The 21,095-nt window shown below is 37.1% G+C and overlaps 1 protein-coding gene across 1 annotated transcript; it reads left to right on the top strand.

The window, feature by feature from the left end:
* Positions 1–10,247: 10,247 nt before the first annotated feature.
* LOC139745524 (uncharacterized) lies at positions 10,248–20,643 on the top strand. Its single transcript, XM_071655914.1, has 10 exons — positions 10,248–11,671; positions 12,263–12,421; positions 12,940–13,287; positions 13,765–13,923; positions 14,788–14,886; positions 15,353–15,481; positions 16,294–16,425; positions 17,449–17,642; positions 18,258–18,473; positions 19,460–20,643. Exons 1-10 carry the CDS (start codon positions 11,641–11,643, stop codon positions 19,586–19,588), a joined length of 1,596 nt encoding a protein of 531 aa, XP_071512015.1. The 5' UTR covers positions 10,248–11,640; the 3' UTR covers positions 19,589–20,643.
* Positions 20,644–21,095: the final 452 nt, after the last annotated feature.

Here is a 21,095-nt window from a genome sequence, read left to right as displayed (position 1 = left end):
GCAGCTTCTGTTAGAGATGCATCCAGAAAAGGTCACACTCCCGAACGTATGCGTGCACGCAGTAGTCGGGCCTGCCATGCATACGCAGGAACAGAGGGCAAGAAGGCAACTTCTTGAAACTTGCTTTGGTGCCTATTCCAGGCTTGAACCATGATATACCTCCTTGCTTTATTTATTTATTTATTTGTTTATTTATCTATTTATTTATTTATTTATTTATCTATTTATTATCTCTTTTGGGGGAGCTGTTATGTAAAACATGGTTTTGCCTACAGCAGTCTTCAGATCGCACGATCATGACTAATACATCGATTAATCCAGAAATCATACTCAGCACCATGAGACCTATCATTATCCTCTATTCCCATGTTTCTACCTTGGACATGGAAAACTATGAGAAACCACAACAAAGGGGATCAAGAAAAAAGACGGATGTTTCAACCAAGAGGAACATTTAGAAGTGATTCCCTCGGAGATGATAGCGTCTAATAGTTGAGAATTTCTGCCAGAACAGCTGACCTGTATGTCAGAACATCGTAAGTTTATTCTATATTGACCTAGCCGTGGTAAATCCTCAATTGTGCACAGTTAATTGCTTTATCTCAACTGACGTGAGTGCTTATAAATCAATATTCATTCGATACCAAACTAAAGCCGCTGGAGACAATCAAAACGGTGTTTAATTATCAAACACACACAAACAAAACCCGCTGCCTTTTAGGCACTTCAAATTTCGGTAGAATGGATGAAGTGTTATTACCTTCCGGCCGACTGATAGATAGCCTATTCTGAAACTCAAGAGAGAGTTCTCACAGAAAGGACTGCCGAAAGTGACTATACTTACTCCAGTGGCGGATCCAGGGAGGACCGCAACCAGCGCACGCCCCCTTTTTTTGTTGTTGAAACAAAAGAAATAAAAAGAAAAAATGGGGGAGGGGTGCGTGCGCCCCCCCTTAATTTTGTAAACGCTCCCCCTCTTTACGGAATTCCTGGATCCGCCCCTGTTATCGATGTGACCTCCTTAACGTGATCAAGTTTTGGTCATCATTGGAAACAAAGAAAGCCACTTCAGATATTGTGTACGCTGTATCAATTGACTTTATGTCAGTAATGAATCTTTTAAGATCAATTACTATTCACTGTCACGAATATAGCGATTAAACTTTCTTTTATTCGAAACAAGCCACAAGCATCCGGGAGCACACAGTTTTTTTTTTAATATAGTTTGAATTTGATGATTTCCATTTAATTTACATAGATACTTTTGTCATCGTCTTCTTCGCTTAAAGGGATGGCATAGTTTGGTTGAGTAGAGAGATGGGGCTTCGGATTTCTAACTTACTTTTGTGAGGTAATGAGAAACCTGTATACAGGAAATATGGCAGAGCATACTAGTACACAATTCAAGAGGAATTAAAGCTTACTTGTTGAAAATTGGTTTTGAAATGGCTGAAATATCCAAAAACCATTGAAAACAGAGGTTTGAATTGAATGGTGGGACCCACGCTTTATCAGAACCACTTGTTTTAATTTTCTCAGACATTTCCGAACCGATTTTAATCAAATAAGCTTTGATTTACTCTCAGAATTATGTGCTTCTTAATCAGCTCTTAATATTTTCATGAGAGGTTTCTCATTTTCTCACTTAAAAAGTTAAAACCCAAATCACCCATTTCAACCAGAAATATACGATCCCCTTAAAACTGAATATCAAACATGTACCCGTTACCAAATAGGATCATAACGACGTGCTGGTATATCTTGTGGTTGGTGTTTTTATCTATTTCTGTCGTCGCCCAAACAAAAAGTTAAACTTGTTCCCGACTTTTCCATTCCTCTAAATAAAGGAAACTCAAAGGGAGGAAATTGACGATTTTCTTATCATATTTTCTCACAACACAGTAGGGTGCGAGCCTCGTCACATCGTCACCATGGTACAATCTACATACTCTGCTCTGTCAGCAGTTACATAATCATGATATGAAAATTAATGAGGTATGCAAAACCTCTCAGTTGGCAAGCTATACTGACGTACACTCCTCCAACGCAATGGCCCTGTTGTCTTTGTGATACAGTTTCGTATTGCATGAGCGTAGATTGCGACTCGACGTAAACACACGGTAAAAGTGGCTGGTCTGTAATGAAATACTGTCTGTCATAAATAACTGTCTGTCAATACTCTCAGTACACGTTGAGAAGTATAGATCATCGAAACTTTACATAATGACTGAACAAACAACAACAACAACAACAACAACAACAACAACAACAACAACAAAACTCTGTGACCAACTCGTATATCATTGCCATCAAAAGTCGTAATTGAGAGAGTTTTGATGCGACTTGATGATTCAATAGACATTATATGATAAGACGCACTCAATCCTCAGGCTCGGTCACAAATACCATTAAGAACTGCTACGAACGTCGTATATACGAACAATTTTTAGACAATTTCATAAGATCTTCTTATCAAGAAGGTCGTACGAAACTAGCGTTCGTAGACCTTTTGTAGACCGTTCGTAATTTCGGAAGGCAATCGTAGGGAAAAGAGGGAAGGGGAAGAAAAGAATAGAGGGAGATGAGGAGGAAGGAGCGACAGGGGGAGAGTTGGAGCATCAATCTCAAGAGATGATGGACATCCGAAGTGACACTACTGCCATCTTGAAGTATAAAATTATAAACTGTTACAGAATTTTCGTCAGGACACGGCAGCGTCTTATTGACGCGACAATATATATATATATATATATATATATATATATGCAAAATCTTTTTACGAATGACTTGAGAGTGCCGTGAGTTGCACGTACGACCATTTTACGACCAAAAAGAAATCTTAAGATGGCCGTAAGACTGACGAATGAATATGTCAAGGCATTCTTCTCTTTTTACTCCTCTCTTCTCTCTTCTCTGTACTCTTCCTATTCGGGTCCCTTATTCTAGGTTTTTTTGTTTTTGTTTTTTTGTCTTTATACATTCCACATTGTGTTGCCCATTTTGGTCAAATGACATTTAAAATACTTTAAGATTTACGGTATTTGTTCTACGTGCATGTGTATGTTTCGTTCCTTTAGTTTAAAAAAGTTACAAGACATATGTTCAGAGGCCGTTGTCCAAGTCAAGCATTTTGCTTATTGATAACTGTCTCTCATACCTGTACACTTAAAGATCTATATAATGAAATTCGTCTATTATTTCACACGATAATGTACTTGCAATGTTAAATCTTGTTAATATTTTCATGACTTGTGAAAAATATGTTTGATATTGTTATTTACTTATTTTGTGATATGGACAAGTGGAGAAATAAAACTTACTGAAACTGAAATTGTAAAACGTACAAATTCTAGGGCCATTGTATAACTGAAAATCAGTTTTGTTTGTCTAAAATGTCTGAAGTTGTTCTTGCGAATTAAACAGCGTTCGTACGAAATTCGTAAGAAGGCCGTAAGAATCTGTGCCCCGGCCATCTACGAATTTCTATTATGAAAACTCCAGAATTCGTACGAACGGTGACATTCGTACGAACGCATCGTTCGTACGAACCTTTGTGACCGTAGCTTTACGGGGATAGAAATTTGTCAAATAAAGATACACACCCAAGTTGCATGCCTGACATTGTGAGAAAATAAACGCAGAATAGACTATTGCACCCCTTTACGTATTTCAACCGATTTTCGTTTTTCTCCGTTGATAATCAGGATTTTGTCAAAATGGAGTCTGCACGCAACTCGTGGCATCGAATTATTGTACTATAAGTTCTCACCAGGAAGTTTTCTGTTTGAGAGAGTATCAGGCGTACATCGAAACAGTCATTGCTACCAAGCTTAGAATCCGGAAAGATACACAATACACACAATCCATGACGATAGTATAGGACTTACGACCAATCTGTCCTAAAACATAAGTAGATATTTACTTTAAGGTATTTTTATTACACATCATTCACGGATTAAGAAAACGAAGCAAACGAAACGTAATCATCTGTAACACACATAACGCTATCGGTCAACACAACTGTATTCACCGTGGCATGTAGATGATCGTATAATATCAGGCCATGCAGACATTATTCTAAACGAACAAATCGGTCAGAGGGTAGAATACTGCTGGGATGATGATAAATAACTGGTATGGCACTGGTTGCCTCGGCCTGCGTATCAAGTCCACGTACACATTGTAACTTTTCCCGGGTTCTTGTAGAGCCACGGGTGTACAGCCACAGTTAGTCGATGTTAGGCGTATACATAATTATGTACATTATGTCTGAGTCTACTCACCATAATGGTTCCCTTGCGAGATAAAGAAATACAATTTGGTGCTCTAAATTCCAGGGTTTATATCATTCTACGCGTAGAACAAAGTACGTTGATTTTGATATCCGATGGCACATTTATCATCGCACTGAATACAGCCCGGAAGTTTTATATCTTTCCAGCCAACGAAATCTACCTTCCTTTCTCTTTCTCTGTCTCCCTTTCTCTTTCCCTCTCTCCCGATCACTGTTTTCCGTTTCCTGCTACTATTCTGCCCGCTACTATATCCCCGCCTCCACTTGCGTACATGCGCGTGCGCTTCACGTTGGAGATCTGACCAGGCAAAAGAAAAATAACAGCAAGAAGAAGAAGAAAACAACAACAAAACTTACAGTGTGTATAGCGTCATACGGCAAAAAGAATGTATTTCCCCTTTCCGAGCCTTTGTGTATCATATAACTTGAAATTAAAATACGTCAAACTACAAGGTTTATCCTATTTTAGAGGAGTGGCAAGAACGCGGACATTCGTCTCTCAGCCAAACATTACACAAGATATCTGTGTTCTCACTGTCCTTCTTCCTGCACGTTATAACTTGTCAGGATGTGAAATCGTGATGTAATGAGTGTGGGTATGATGTTTTGACAACAAAGTTTTCATGGCGAAATGAATAACATAAGGTGTATGTTAGTAACATCAATCTTTAGAAAATGAAACAATAAATTGATTTGAACAGCATCATTCAGCAATGTTTAGGCTTCGGAAAATTGATATTTTTACTGCAAAGGTCTTATACGTAAATCACTGATCGCTTAGATTTGCATAAATAGAATAATACGTTAAAATTTCTCTCGCCTTCCCCAAAAATACAATATATTTTGAAATCAAAAGCAAACAAAATGTAAGAATAAAGATATCGTACCTCTGGATCATACACTCTGCTTTTGAGATGAGATATTAAAGAAAATAATAACTTCCGAGTATTTGTATCGTATGGAAACGTGTAAAATACAATGTTAATGTAAAGTCCGTGTCATAATGTCAACATTCGCTAAATCCAGCCAAGGAGATTCGAGAGCTTGAGTTCCAACTTGCAATAATTATTCAAACATGCAGCGGTCACTTTTCAAAAGACGCATAAAATAATCTCCAGGCGCAATTGAGTATCAAGTTGATCTAATCGGCGTTTGATGCCTGTCACCATCTTTCTGATTCATTTTGAACGTTTCGGAAATATTGTATAGCTGGCTTATTCATATAATGAAATGAAAATTCCCCTATTAAGATTAAGACCTAGACTTAGTCGAGATAGATAGAAGTGGAAGATGGAGTACGATCTGAAGTTACCTGTTATAGGGCTCACACGGGTAAATAATTCCCCATAGAGACGTGTGTTAAAATTCAAATTGCAAAAAAATTCTGTAAAATAGCTGGGAGGAATGAGATGTTTCAGCTTCACTAACCTGGATAAGTGAGATATACCCTTTCATCCATCAAATTTCCACGGCGGATTCTTCTGCTCTAATTCTGTCGAAGGGTCCGCAAAGCCAGACTACGAGTTCTTGTCACTCAAAAAATCACCTATTTTCCGTACACGTACCCGATGAAATATAGTCCCCTCAAATTCCATCAGAAAAGCTTTCATCTTCCAACCAAAATGCAGTTTGTAGAGGAATTCATACTCAATGTCTACAGCTATTCAGTTTTTTGCCAAACTAAATAATTGATTTTTAATCAATTTTTTTCTTCATTCATTTTGGTATCTTTGGTACGAATTTGTGAAGGGGTCTGGGACAGTCCATTTCATTTACAGGTGTGAGCCCTATAATGCTCCTCGACTCCGAAGGCGCGTTCACGCCGTCTGGAGACCTAAAGAGGGCGGCATTAGGCATCTATTAATTTGAATTAACAGTAGCCTTCTCGCGCTGTAAGTTTCAACCAAGGCCAGTTTTTGTCTAAATCGAGGTGCCTACTAAGTGACATGGCTCACACCCTTAACGAAGAATCTATCTAGGCAAATCTTCCTAATCCTTTCTTGTCGTAAACAAGGTGCCTTGGCGAGGTTCAAAATATTAATCACTTTCTCACCTTCTCTACCTCAAGCTACAAAAAAAAAAAAAAAAAAAATGTCGGAGTCGTTTTCCCGCTTTCTCCCATAAAGATGGTGCTCACGACGTGCGTTCGATAAAGTCGCCTTGGCAAGTTTTGGGCAGACGTCGTTTTGCCTTTTCGCTCTGAAAGCAAGGGACGGAGACAAATGCGAACTAACCATTTTCCTTCCTTATCTGCTTATGTATTATACCCATGTACGTCTCCGTGTATTATATATAAAAGACAAGCACGCCGAAATGCTCATCTTCGGTCTATTCGATATTGTGGGCGCTAAATTCTTAAACACAAGCAAGAGGACCTTGGGGGAGGGGGAGAAGCTGATCAGACATTAAAAGTGAAGATTGTGTTTCAAACTCATTTCTTTTTTAATGAGTTACTCGGGCAAAGACTGAGGCTTGCTATAAGAGTGTTTCGTTATAAATTTCGCATAACAGGATACGATTTTCCTTCCGTTTTCTGTGTGTGACATTTTTTCAATACGACACTATTGCTCTCTCGGTCAAAAGCACGAGGGTCAACATGGTCAAGGAAAATACGTCACTTATACGTTACTGTGATATGATAGTAAGCAAAACAATGACGCATGTTGGCACGTGTGACGGGGTATTCCACAGAGTTTGCGGTTGACGTTGATTCAAGGGAAATGAGAAAAGTTTCTCTTTCGAGCCCCTCCTTCCTGTATTTTCTCTGCCCATATAGCAAGCAGCCATACGGCCCTACCTATTTTTCACTCTTGATAAGCCGAAGCGACCTCCATCGTTACCAGGATGTTGACAAGCAAATACCATGGCAACTAGTATTTCTCCACACCCTGTCGGCATGAACAGACCATCGCAGTACCACCTGAACTTCGCTCTGTATTACACGGCAATCTAACGTAACGGAATACCCTTTCTTTACTCTCTGAAAAAAAAAAAATCGAGTGAAAATATTCACTCTTAAAGGAGTGAATACAAAAAAGAGTGAATTTAGAGTAAAATTGGAGTGAATTTTGAGTGAAAATGTTCATTTTCACTCATTTTGGAGTGACCTCAAGGATCACTCGAAGATTTTGGAGTGATCCCTGAGGTCACTCTAAAACGAGTGAAAATGAACATTTTCACTCAAAATTCACTCCAATATCACTCTAAATTCACTCTTTTTTCATTCACTCCTTTAAGAGTGAATAATCATTTTCACTCGATTTTTTTAGAGAGTACGTTGTCAAATGATTTGCAATATTAGTGCGGATAAATTGCTAAATTTCTTCCTCTAAGTTTGTAACTTAACATTTAATTGATTAAATCGGTAAACGAGTTCATACTCCAAAGGCGTGAGTGGAAATGTTTATAGCTATAAATACAACCTGCAAAACGTAGACGATGTCGATTTAATAAAACCTTACAGTAATTGTAATGACTATGCATAACAAAAACTAACAAGAAGTTGCGTTCCCTGTTGTTTTTTTTTTTGTGGGGACTCAAAGTAGATGAAATGTGCCTACTTTATCTTCTGAAAGAGCAATTCTTATACATTATTCGAAAGTTAGGGTTTATTACATGGATGGGAAATGGTGTTTTTGCAGATTTTCCAGATTACTTTTCTTTTTTTTTAGAACAGTGCATGTGCTTATAATCTAATATCTGTAATAAAGGAAATGTGCTTATTGTATTCAGAATTGCGTTGTATAATATATAGATTTTCCCGGCCGAGTTCATTGTTTTGTCATTAAAATTCATATTAGAAGCACTCATTTTCGTCAAATTTGCTCAGACATCGAAAAGCGGTTATTCAAATTCGTTTTTCTTCATTCAAATTTACTAATTTGACAACCGATTTCGCATAAATTTGTGCATTCTAATCCACTGAATGCGCATACATTTCGACAACGGTCATTCAACTTCGTCTCCACCTGTTGCCAGCTCTTTCTGAGTATTCAAATTCGGATTTTAGCAAACAAGTTAATGAAATTGTCCAAGGAGAATTCAAATTAAACCTGTACAACATCCATTAATAAGTACATTACTTGTGCTGCGTTTTACATTGAATGTTAATAACGTCTAAATGTGGCTCATGCATGACGATGCAGATAAGTATATAATATGGAGATTAGAAAGCTGTGATAATGATAATTAAGATAAAGATGTCGAATGAAGATTGTAAACACATTATCTTAATGAATGCTCAATAGTGAAAATCGCTTGCTTAAAAATGAAATCGGAAGTGCTTTTAAGTGCTTATCGTGCCTATCGCACTATTTTGAATGCACCATTTTGGAAATCCAAACCCAATCACGAAAGTGGATGTTCACATCCGAATTTGAACTTGTGACCACCTGCCCAATTTGGGTGCCAAAAATCAAAAACAAAAAAACAGAATATGAAAGCATTAAACGTGAAATCGTTTGATCAAAGTCACTGCACCGCTTCGAACATACGAATTTGAATGCACATTACAAGAAAATATACATTTTTACGAAATTGGCCTGGAAAACCTATGATAAGTTTCGGGATTTGAATTCCTGTTGACGTCTTTGGATGACTTAAACCATTTGCTCAGTGTCTCTTGCTATTGTGAAATAAAACAATTTACTATTCATCAATACTATTTTCATCTTTATCATTTTGAACATTGCTACAGTTTTTGGTATAACGCATCATCGGAAGAAGTAAAACTGCAATGATATGCATTCGTTGTAAAACTAGTATTATTGTCATCATAATTGATATGTTATCATTCTGAATGTTGTTTTTGTTACTATAATGAGTATACATAAATCCTGCATAATGCCGCATATCGTCGGCTCAATGGAAAAAGGGGTTAGCGCACCTTCGGGCTCAAATTTTCCAAGAAAATAAAAATTTGTCATTCGAAAGCAGATGGCATGAGCTACATTTTCATATCAACAGATATGTCAAATTCGATCTAATTTTGTAAAAAATCCCAAAAGAAAAAGGCGATAACGTGCCGTATGCACGTCTTTGTGGTAGCAAAAAGGGGTTAACGTGAATGCGCTCTTTCGCTTCTCTTGCCTAAAGCATGGTACGAGAAGCATAAAGGGGTTATCGTTCATGCACAACCACATAACGCTTTCTCGTAATTTCGCTTGCAATGCGTCCTGACAAGTGAAAAGGCGTTATCGTCGTTCTAACTGTACTGACGCGCGCGCGCGCGCCGCCTGAGATGAGCTAGCGCATCGGCTGCATGCTCAATATGCCATGTACATGTACAGTATGCATAATGGGTACGGTTAGTACGCAGAGTCTACCGGTATTAAAATTGACTTCAATATGATATCATTAATTGCATTGGACTGCTGAATTGAAGGACGTCAACTATCTCATACTCCGTAGATCTACCCGTGATCGACGACGAACGTCAGAGTTCAGACGAATCGGAAAAATGGTAAGGATAAACCTTAGTAGATCTAGATCGATCTAAGGGCCAAATCGTGAAATCAGCCACCACTCACCTCGCTCGTGCGCTCGCTCCGTATACAAAGTCGATGGGAGAGGGTAACGGGCAACAGCACTGACGAAATAAACGGCAGTGAATGGACTGGGGACTTATTTCACGATAATGCCGATCTAATTAAGTTAGACGACTTTATGTTAACACTATTTTAATTGCTGTTGGTTTTTTTTTTTGTAGAATTAGCAGCATGATTCTCATAGGATTACTTACAATTTAGATTTGCTGGACCTCGATCTAGAAACTCTAGATCTAAGTTAGTAAGTAGTTAGATAGACCTAGACTATAATCTAGTCTGAGACTAAAGTTAGATCTGGTCTATAATTTTAATATTATAGAATATAGATATGTATAGATATGTATAGAGGGTCTAGACCCTAGATCTAGATGTTAGTTTGGGCGCTAATGTAGTTTCGTATCCATGCTCATAATATATGTTCTCCCGAGTAGAATTTCACGAAATTTCTAGACCTAACATTTAGAGGCTCGACTCTAGATAGACCTAACACTAGTGGTTAGATCTAGATCTAAATAAGTTACACTCGCAGGAAATGTTCTCAAACATCAAGTCAGTCTTCCAAATTTTGAGCGAGATCGGATCACGGGTAGGGTCGATATCGGCTTCGAACTTAAGTCCTACATTGTCACGTCACTCGCACAGCCCCATTCATTATTTTGTGTAAAATCTAGATCTAGCGTTAGGTAATATTTCTAGATTCTAACGTTAGAGAGGCAAAATCGTGTTTCCGGCCCCATTACTTGAATCGATCATCGCGATATAAGAGACAGATTCACGGCCTAGGGTTAGGAAGATCGCGATAAGGAGGCAGACTCACGGCCTAGGTAGGGTTGGGGAAATCCTGATATACATGTAGGAGACTGATTCAAGGCCGAGGGTTAAGGAAATCGCGACATATTGATAGGTTAGGTTTAGGGTTATATAAAAGATGCACGGTGGATATCAGCCCCACCAATGTGGTAACAGCGCGCAAACGCCGTTTGGTGGGGTCGTAAACACGAGTAGATCTATGATACTGTGCTCACCAGCCCCACTGCCGTATAAATCCTGTAGGCCCTAGCTGTAGTCTGTACAATTCACATCTGTTGGTTCTGAGCGCGATCAGTAATTTGATATAGAGAGTTATGATCGATCAGCATGTAAGGTCCCATATCATATGTATTTGTAGTGATGGGGCCTATTTCACGAGTAGATTGATCTATGCCTCTACTAGAGACTAGACAAGTAGACTCGTCTATCGCTAGCTATCTCGCGATACACAAAATACCGACTGTGGCTAAGTCAGTGGCTGTGCGAGCGATGACTCGTCGCAAGAATAGCCACTACCTCAATAATATGCTAAGTCTTTAGATCTACTGTAGTTTGAGTTTGTCTAGATCTCTATCTAGACGTGGAACACCATTCTATTTTTCTAAAAAAACGTCATTTGCATTGCGTAAACCCATCCATTTGTCCATTTGCATTTAACAAAACAAAAAATGACACTGGAGTGGACCGTAAGTACGTAACAGCACAAAAATATACAATTTTTTGGACAGCCATTATGACTGAATTTCATACCGTTTTCAGTATTCACGTTGCGTACATGACATGTCCAGCTGCCCTGAAAACTACCCTCTTTACTTGACCTTTTGGACAACCCTTAGATCTATACCATTTTCAGATTTACAGTGGGCTCGTGAATTCCATATAAAATATCAAATATATGTAAATCTTCTGTATCTGTATCCTCTTAAATCATTTTAGGACACCATTTAACTGTTACTGGAAGCCTCACAGTACAATCATATAGACGTCAGCATGGAAGGGCCTCTGGAGAACAAGTCTGATGGTAAGGGTGAAAATGCCATTTAAAATTGATCCATCGTTTGTTGCCGGATATATTCAATTTCAAATGTTAGGGGAGGGGAATGTTATATGACATTTCCATGTCATGATGTATAAGAATGCTATTCGCTCCGTCTTTTAATTTGTAATAATTTTGTAATATTTATAACATTTGTGATGTACTTTAGTATGCAGCTAAGTGGCTAAATGTAATTTAAAGTTAAACGGAATATCTATGTGTTTATTCCTTGGCATGAATGCAGATTAATATCTATTAATTTTAGAGCAAATAACTGAAATGAAGTTTGGCAGAAACTATTAACCCAATTACCGTACTCTAAAAGTACTCAAATACTTGTATGTTTCACTCCTCCAGTTCACCCTGGACCTGAAACTGACTTGTTGATGTATGTTGAATGGAAAAGTAATAAATCCCGCTATTTTTACTTGCACATTCTCAAGTCTGCCTGAGCATAATTATAATAAAGGACTAGAGCTTGGTGAAACCTATCAAACTGCTTGTATTATAACTTGCTGAGAGAAAACATTCTAAATATTGCCAGTGTTTTTAGTGATTTATTGCATATTCTTTCAGAAATGAACCACACAGCCCAGCCCAGCCAACTTTTCGAAGGCCCACTTAGGGAACCTTGTACTACCGATGCCAAGAATGAATCAGTGCTTCATCGTGGTGACAAAGACGACAGCAGTGACGACGACGATGACTTGCCCCTAGCAGTATTGATTAAGCCAGGTATATACAGAAAAAACCCCAGCTACGGTAAAGTGGTAGAGAGTAACGTGTTTGTAAATTCCCTCTTAAAAAAAAAAAAAAAAATCATTGACAGATATGCAATTCCATTTTTAAATTACCTAGCTTAATTCTTCAAGGTATGTTGATTACAACGAATTGCAGGATTGGAGTCGATCTCGTCAATTAAAATTTAATGTATAAATAAACATAGCCAACTTCCGTAATGCTGATGAGTTGCCCTTTGGTAGAATTTACTAAACAGGGTGTGTAATATACATAAATTAGCACTTATGTAGAGATAAGTGAGCGTGAAATTGAAAGTTCATTTAATCTACATTATCAGGGACAAGTTCATTATACCATTATTACTGCATATTCTAAAGTCTTCCTGAGCATGATTAAAATAAAGGACTAGAGCTTGGTCAAACCTGTCGAACTGCTTGTATTATAATTTGCTGAAACAAAACATTCTAAAAATTGCCTGTGTGTTTTTAGTGATTTGTTGCATACTCTTTCAGGAAAGAACCACATAACCCAGCCCAGACAACATGGTAGTGACAAAGACGTCAGTGGTGACAGTGGTGTTCACCCTGGACCTGAAACTGACCTCTTGATGTATGTGGAATGGAAAAGAGATAAATCCCGCAATGTCGTCAAACTGAGTGAGGTGAAATGTATCGGACTTCCTCTACCAGGGAATACAATAGAAATGAAATGTGGTAAAAGGAGGAAGGACATCTGGAAGGCGACAATTATAGACACTGAGGAAATTTATGATGATGACTGCAGTGATGATGAAGCCCCAAGTACCAGCTCCTACATCGAAAAAGAAGAGGAGTCTCCTCGTGCTAATTCAACCCAACAAGGTTTGTAATGATTTGTGCGAGATTGTATTGGGGCATCCCATATCAACCAATGTATTTCTTTAAAATGATAGGATAACGAAAACAAAGGATTCAATATTAATGGAACTAATCTCAGTCACCTTCGGTGTGTTGATGTGATTGTAATAATTTGAAATACAACTAGCTGAGACTGAGATGTTGTCACAGCTTGATAAGGAGAGTAAAGTGAGTATTACAATTAATATGTTCAAAACAAAAGTCATCGGCCAGTGTTAAGTAAAGATAAGATTTGAAATGGTAGAACAAGAAATTTAATAAGAATCCAAAAAAGTTGATTGTTAAAACCAGAATTGTATAGTTCAAACAATAACATGTGTAAGGACCGAGTGCAATAATTTCCTGAACAATTAGAACACGTATGGTCTGTGTACCTTGGTTAACGTTGTGCTACTCTGCCAATATTTATTTACACACTTCTCTTCTGATATACTCTTTCAGAAATGAACCACACAGCCCAGCCCAGACAACTTTTCGAAGGCCCACTTAAGGAACTTTCTACTACCGATGCCAAGAATGAATCAGTGCTTCATCGTGGTGACAAAGACGACAGCAGTGACGACAACGATGACTTGCCCCTAGCAGTATTGATCAAGCCAGGTATATACAGAAAAAAAAACCAGCTACGGTAAAGTGGTAGAGAGTAACGTGCTTGTAATTTCCCTCTTTAAAAAAAAAAAAAAAAAAAAAAATCATTGACAGATATTCAATTCCATTAACATCAGGGACAAGTTCATTATACTATTTTGACTGCATATTCTGAAGTTCTTCCAGAGCATAATTATGATAAAGGACTAGAGCTTGGTCAAACCTATCGAACTGCTTGTATTATGATTTGCTGGAAGAAAACATTCTAAAAATTGCCATTGTTTTCGAGTGATTTGTTGCATACTCTTTCAGGAAAGAACCACATAACCCAGCCCAGACAACATGGTAGTGACAAAGACGACAGTGGTGACGACGACGACGACTTGCCCCTAGCAGAATTGATTAAGCCAGGTATGGAAAGGAAAATTTGAAATAAAAATTAAAACACATTGCACTTTACCAATTTGTAATTGCCTAGCTTAAATCTTCCATGGATGTTGATCACAACAAAGTGCAGGTCTGGATTTGAGTCATTCTGGTCAATGAAATATGATAAAAATGAACATAACCAACTACCGTAATGCTGACGAGCTGCCCTTGGCAGAATTGACTGAACAAAGTGTGTTTATATAAATATAAATTAGCACACACATAAATTTAAATGAACGTGAGAATTTATCTGCATTATTTAAAATACTTTTAGGGACAGGTTCATTATAGTATTCTACTGCGTATTCTAAAGTCTTCCTGAGCATAATTATGATAAAAGACTAGAGCTTGGTCAAACCTATCGAACTGCTTGTATTATGATTTGCTGGAAGAAAACATTCTAAAAGTTGCCATTGTTTTCGAGTGATTTGTTGCATACTCTTTCAGGAAAGAACCACATAACCCAGCCCAGACAACATGGTAGTGACAAAGACGACAGTGGTGACGACGACGACGACTTGCCCCTAGCAGAATTGATTAAGCCAGGTATGGAAAGGAAAATTTAAAATAAAAATTAAAACACATTGCACTATACCAATTTGTAATTGCCTAGCTTAATTCGTCCATGGATGTTGATCACAACAAAGTGCAGGTCTGGATTTGAGTCATTCTGGTCAATGAAATATGATAAAAATGAACATAACCAACTACCGTAATGCTGACGAGCTGTCCTTGGCAGAATTGACTGAACAAAGTGTGTTTATATAAATATAAATTAGCACACACATAAATTTAAATGAGCGTGAGAATTTATCTGCATTATTTAAAATACTTTTAGGGACAGGTTCATTATAGTATTCTACTGCGTATTCTAAAGTCTTCCTGTGACATAATTATAATAGATAACAAATGACTAGCACTTGGTCAAACCTATCCAATTGCTTGTATTATAATATACTTAAGAGGAAACATGAACTAAATGCTAGAGTTTTCTGTAACATTTTTTTTTAAGGAATGGATGACATTAACCAGGCCACTGAGCCCATGCAACTTTCTGAAGACTCAATTGAGAAATCAGTGGGAACAGCCAATGACAAGGATGGTGGAGATAAGTCACCTCTACCAGAATTGACCCCAAAAGGTACTCAATTAAGATTAAGAAATGTTAACCAACATATAACTTGCGAATAGCCTGAATGAGAGATTAAGAGTGGATATACGATGTTCAGAAATTATTATTGACAGAAGCACAACCGTTTCACAAGCATATGCCAGAGTTCCGGGAATTAGATAAATGTAAATGGCTTGAATTCAACTTGTCATGCTGCTTGAATAGAAATTATATATCTATTTCATTTACAAATAGGCCTGTATGACAGTATATGTCTTGACAAGAAAATATAATTGACACAAGTTCGGGTAATTCATCTACAATTTTGTTAGATTCCATTTATGATGATCCATTCGATGTCAAATCTGCAAACCCTAGTGATATAAATGTGATTATTGTATGGAGTCTGGAAACTGAATTAAGGAGCAAGATAGCCAAGCAGACACGATAAAGAATTCATGTATACGTTCTTACAGTTGGAATAAATATCACATGGTTATGATATCACCAACAAAATATTGTTCACATTTTGAAAGACAATGAAAGGAAATAAGTGGCACATGTAATTTTTCGATGGCTACCCCTTTTGTCTGGGGAAAGGGGCTTTCACAATTGGTTGTGCGATCGCTATTGCCATTATTTCTTGATAGTATACTTTGTACAGGATCGCAAGCAATCGCAAGCGATCACATGACCGATTGTGAAAGCCCCTTAATTAGCAGCAGTGCGTATGATAACAAATTGCTAGCACTTCGTGAAACCTATCCAATTGCTTTTATCATAATTTGTTGAAAAGGAAACATGAACTAAATGCTAGAGTTTTCTGTAACATTTTTTTAAAGGAATGGACCACATTTACCAGGCCACTGAGCCCATGCAATTTTCTGGAGACTCTATTGAGGAAGCGGTGGGAACAGATACTAATGACGAGGATGGTGGAGATGAGTCATCTCTACCAGAATTGACCCCAAAAGGTACTCAATTAAGATTAAGAATTGTCAACCAACATATACTTTGCGAATAGCCTGAATGAAAGATCAATAGTGGATATATATGATAAGAAATTATTATTGGCAGAACGCACAGCCGTTTTATGGGCATGTGCCAGAGTTTATGGGAATTAGAGAAATGTAAATGGCTTGAATTTAACTGGTCAGGTTGCTTGAATAGAAATTATATATTATTGCATTTACAAATGGGACTGTATGACAGTATGTGTCTTAAAAGAAAACAAAATCGACACAAGTTCGGGTAATTCATCTACAATTTTGTTAAATTCCATTTATGACCATCCATTCGATGTCAAGTCTGCAAACCCTAGTGAAATAAAATTATTATTGTATGCAGTCCGGAAACTGAATTAAGGAGCAGGATAGCAAAGCAGACACGATACAGAATTCATGTATACGTTCTTACAGTTAAATAAATATCACATGGTTATAATATCAACAACAAAATCTTATTAAAATTTTGGAAGTGAATTAATATGAATAAGTGGCATATGTCATTTTCCAGTGCTACCCCATTTTTCTTGGTAACGACGGTGGGGTATTATTTGTGTGAAATATAATTTTATGTATTACTTAAGCCATGAGTTGGTAACAGTTAGTTAAAACAATGTTGGCTGTCACATTCTACGTAATTACCTAATTCATGGTCATAAGGGAATATTGATTTGAAAGTGTAAGATAAAACAACATACAAGTCCTCTCTAACATATCGGGCGAAGAGGTTATAATTTCATTAGTGTGAAAACATGAAAATGAATCTGTTGTCGAAGACTTGAAGTAAGCCATCTCCAAAATGGAAATGAGCCACGCCCCCTTAAAACACAAGTGAGCAATAAGGCAACTGACATTTGATAATGTGTTTGGAATCATTCAAAGTAATTAGTTGTTTTACTAAAAAGAGGCATTTGATCAATTGAATGGAAATATAAATGAAAAGTTAAAGTGATTGGAATTCGGCAACGAGTGTTAACTTGTTTTCCATTTTAGGTACTTTCTTGGATATAAGTCAAGCATTTCCTGAGTCGTTGTATGAACTGCAACAGGGCCTACCTATGTTCTGTTGTAATAGAGGATGTACTCGTGAAGTTTACCAGGAATGTATGACATGTTGGAAGCTGATCTGCTATGAACATTTTGTCGCAAAGGATCCTTGCAGTTGTCACGATGGCAAAGCTTGGGAGGTAAGAGTTAGCACGTTAAGTCTAAGCTTTAATTTAAAAATATCAAAAAGAAACTAAATACTAACAGTTCACCAATAATTCCGCGTGAGGTTTCACATACTTGACATAGTAGACAGACCTTGACATACTATTGTTATTTTCAAGAACTTCTCATAAAAAATATTGTCATGGTGACTTACAGTAAGCTTGGAGCTCGTTATTCAATATACACATGCATACATGAACTTGAATGTGATAAACATTGCCAGTCAATATTTATTCTAATTCTTCAGAGACTGTACCACAACATATGATTATTTCTAATGTTTCTATGTTGTAATCAAAATCAAACAAAAACTTAAGTCAATGGAAATGAACTAATATTTCTAATATTGATTTCTTCTTGCGAACAAACTAATGCAGATAGCATAAGAACTAAACAAGAAATCTTCAACACTTCGTTCACATGTAAACGGAAATAGTGTCGGAATTGAAACCAGATATGTTTTGATGCATTGTGTGTGACTCGTACTAATTATAGATAATTAAAATTGCGTTTAGTTCTTTATGAGAATTAAATTTCTGTTTGATTCTGATATATATATATATTATATATATATAATTATATATATGTAGGATGTTACAGACTTCGAGCGAGAGCGAAGCGACCGTGAGCAGCAAGATCCAGAGGTCTCACTTAACCATGCAGACTTCGAGCGAGAGCGAAGAGACCGTGAGCAGCAAGATCCGGAGGTCTCACTTAACCATGCAGACTTCGAGCGAGAGCGAAGCGACCGTGAGCAGCCAGACCCGGAGGTCTCACTTAACCTTGATGATGCTGAACAGCAGAAGGTAATACGGATTTTTTTCTTCTCTTTCAAATATAAATCAGTGTGACAACAAGCAATCACACAATTAAAGACATATCGTCCTTTTTGCAGATCAGCAGAAAACCATCCAAACATCTGTAAACCCTAGAGCATGGTGGGCAGGTTGTATATTCAAAATGTGAAATAGTTAAATCATGTAAAATTCAAATAATGCACGTAAACAGTGCATGAGAGATAGTCTTGCTCAGACACTTGGAAGTTTTGTTTCTTGAAATAATAGTTATCTGTGTGTAATTTAAATTACAAAACACATTATGAACATAATGTACATTATAGAAGACATTATTCAATATTTTGTAAAAAGTAATTAAAAAGGACTGTGTCAGAGACTAATATATTTTTTCGAGGTTCGAAAAAATAAATTCAAATTATAACGGTAGTTTGTACTTCACAAATGAAGACCCTACAGGTCTAAAAACTACACAAAGGTTTTTGTAACAGTGTCTTCTTCATTATATACCTTATTGTTTTACACCAATTGTATACACAAATTCAATGCAAAAGGGACATAATGTCTTTAAGGCTCTCCTTATCAATAAGTCCTCTAAATCACAAACTTATTAAAACAATCATATCAATTGTGCTTGTACTAGCATTTTGCTTATTTCTCCTGATGGCATAACGGCAATTGACTAAGCTCCTTCAAATTTAGCCAGGCAGAACGATAGCAGCCTCTTCCCGTGTTTTGAATAAAAGCGATATTTTTTATTCTTAATTCATAGATTTGTGAATTTATAACATAGTTCCCTGAAGACAGCATGGGCTTTCAGTTAAAACTATTAACATGTCATCACAGGCACCTTCAAAGCTTTTGAAAGGCTAATGAAAACTTTGCTAAAAATTTAACCCCCTTTTTGTATTCTCTGTTTCTTTTTGTTTTACTGAGTCCAGTTAGATATTCAGATAATGCTCTTACATTGGCTTCTTGTCTCCATATATCACTCGAAGGATGAAATAAATGAGACGGAGCAAGATCAAGGTGACCGTGACTCCCTCGAGCATCAAGAGGGTCAGCATACCCAACATGAAGATAACATGCACGAGGTTCAAGACAGTCAGTCTGAGGTGATTATATGATATAAAAGGTGTCATGAATTATGATAATATGAGCAGTATTTCAACAACAAAAATCTCTGTCAAATCATTATCTACACTTAGTAACTGCTTATTTCGGAAAGTGTGATTGGCTCTTCATACACGGGTTATGTACTGTAGTTCAATTACAGACTTGCAATAGCTTACAATCAAGTCCATTGCAAACGCGCCAGAAATTTAGTTTCTAAATTCTAAATTCCAAAATTCGCTACAACTTGGGGCACACAAGGATCAGACTGGTTCCACTGTATGGAATAATCTCCTTTTAGTTAGATAAACTTTGCTCTTCATCAGAGTCCTTTAAAAGTAGTTTAAAACTCACTTCTTTAATGCTACCTTTTGATTACCCATGCCTTGTATTAATAATTTACTTTCTATCTTACTCTTCTATTTTCGCGTGGAGCATTCTACAGAGTGGATTTGCCGCATTACAAATCTCATCAATCATTATTATCATTATTACTTACTGTTGCAGAATTTTAGGGAAACTAATATGAGAACTGCCTCGTGCCGTTTTTTCGACCTCTAATTTACGTCTGTAAACTCGCTGAAAAACGCATACGTTTTTAGACGCTAAACGGTTCAGTGTAGGACAGTACCTTTGTATTCACGAAACATGGCCCATATCTAATATTGACTTTTCACTTGCATATTGACATGTTTCTGTGGATTATTTTTGAACCTTCAGTATATTCCCACTTTTTTACAATAAACTTATGAAACAAATTTCCTTTTTACATTCTGTGTGCTACTTGTAGCAAGGAGAAAGAAAGAGTTAATCATGTGTTATTTTCTATTTCAGAAACGTGGGAGGAAGAGAAAACGGAATCCAGAAGAATGGAAGAAAAGACAGCAGTCAAGAAAACGTAATCGGGGAGAGGAATATGTTGTACGTAATAAAACAATCCCTGCCAGAAAGATAGGAAAGAAGTGTAACACAAAATGTCCCCATAAGTGCTTCTCTAAGTTCTCTGATGAAGACAGGAAAACATTGTTCGAGGATTACTGGAAAACGGGCTCCTACACCCGTCAGCGAGATTTTATTCATCACCATATTTCTCGGTCCAAAGCAATACCTAGAAAAAAGAGAAAAAGTCAGAAGCGAGTGCGTCACATGTACAAATACCATCTCCCGCTCACATCACAAAGGGAACGAGTGTGCAAACATTTCTTTCTCAGTACTTTGGGAATTGGTTCCAAGCTTATTGAGTATACATTGAAGAAGTATGAAGGCCCGTTTGCACGAGAAGACAGGAGGGGAAAGTTACCGTCAGTGAACAAAACTTCAGAAGAAGATGTTAAAAAAGTATGTGAACACATTGATTCATTTCCTGTTGTTGAATCACATTACTGTCGTGCGTCTTCAAAAAGGAAATATCTGGACCCTTCTTTAAGCGTTTCCAAGATGTACGCAATGTACGAATCGTCTGTATCGAAACCAGTTTCCTTCGCAGTGTATAGAAACATTTTCAATTCCCAATATAATTTG

This window comes from Diadema antillarum, unplaced genomic scaffold (assembly GCF_040938485.1).
Source record: "Diadema antillarum isolate AM-2024a unplaced genomic scaffold, OU_Dant_1.0 seq00001274_RagTag, whole genome shotgun sequence".
Classification (NCBI taxonomy): Eukaryota; Metazoa; Echinodermata; class Echinoidea; order Diadematoida; family Diadematidae; genus Diadema; species Diadema antillarum.
Note: the sequence above shows the minus strand (reverse complement) of the source record. Positions and strands in the feature narration are given on the sequence as shown.

Bases quoted from the DNA above. Each gene is read 5' to 3' on its own strand.
- LOC139745524 (XM_071655914.1), top strand. From the start codon at position 11,641: ATGGAAGGGCCTCTGGAGAACAAGTCTGATG. The intron at 13,288-13,764 runs GTTTGTAATGAT...ATACTCTTTCAG, and splicing joins TGCTAATTCAACCCAACAAG to AAATGAACCACACAGCCCAG. The intron at 13,924-14,787 runs GTATATACAGAA...ATACTCTTTCAG, and splicing joins AGCAGTATTGATCAAGCCAG to GAAAGAACCACATAACCCAG.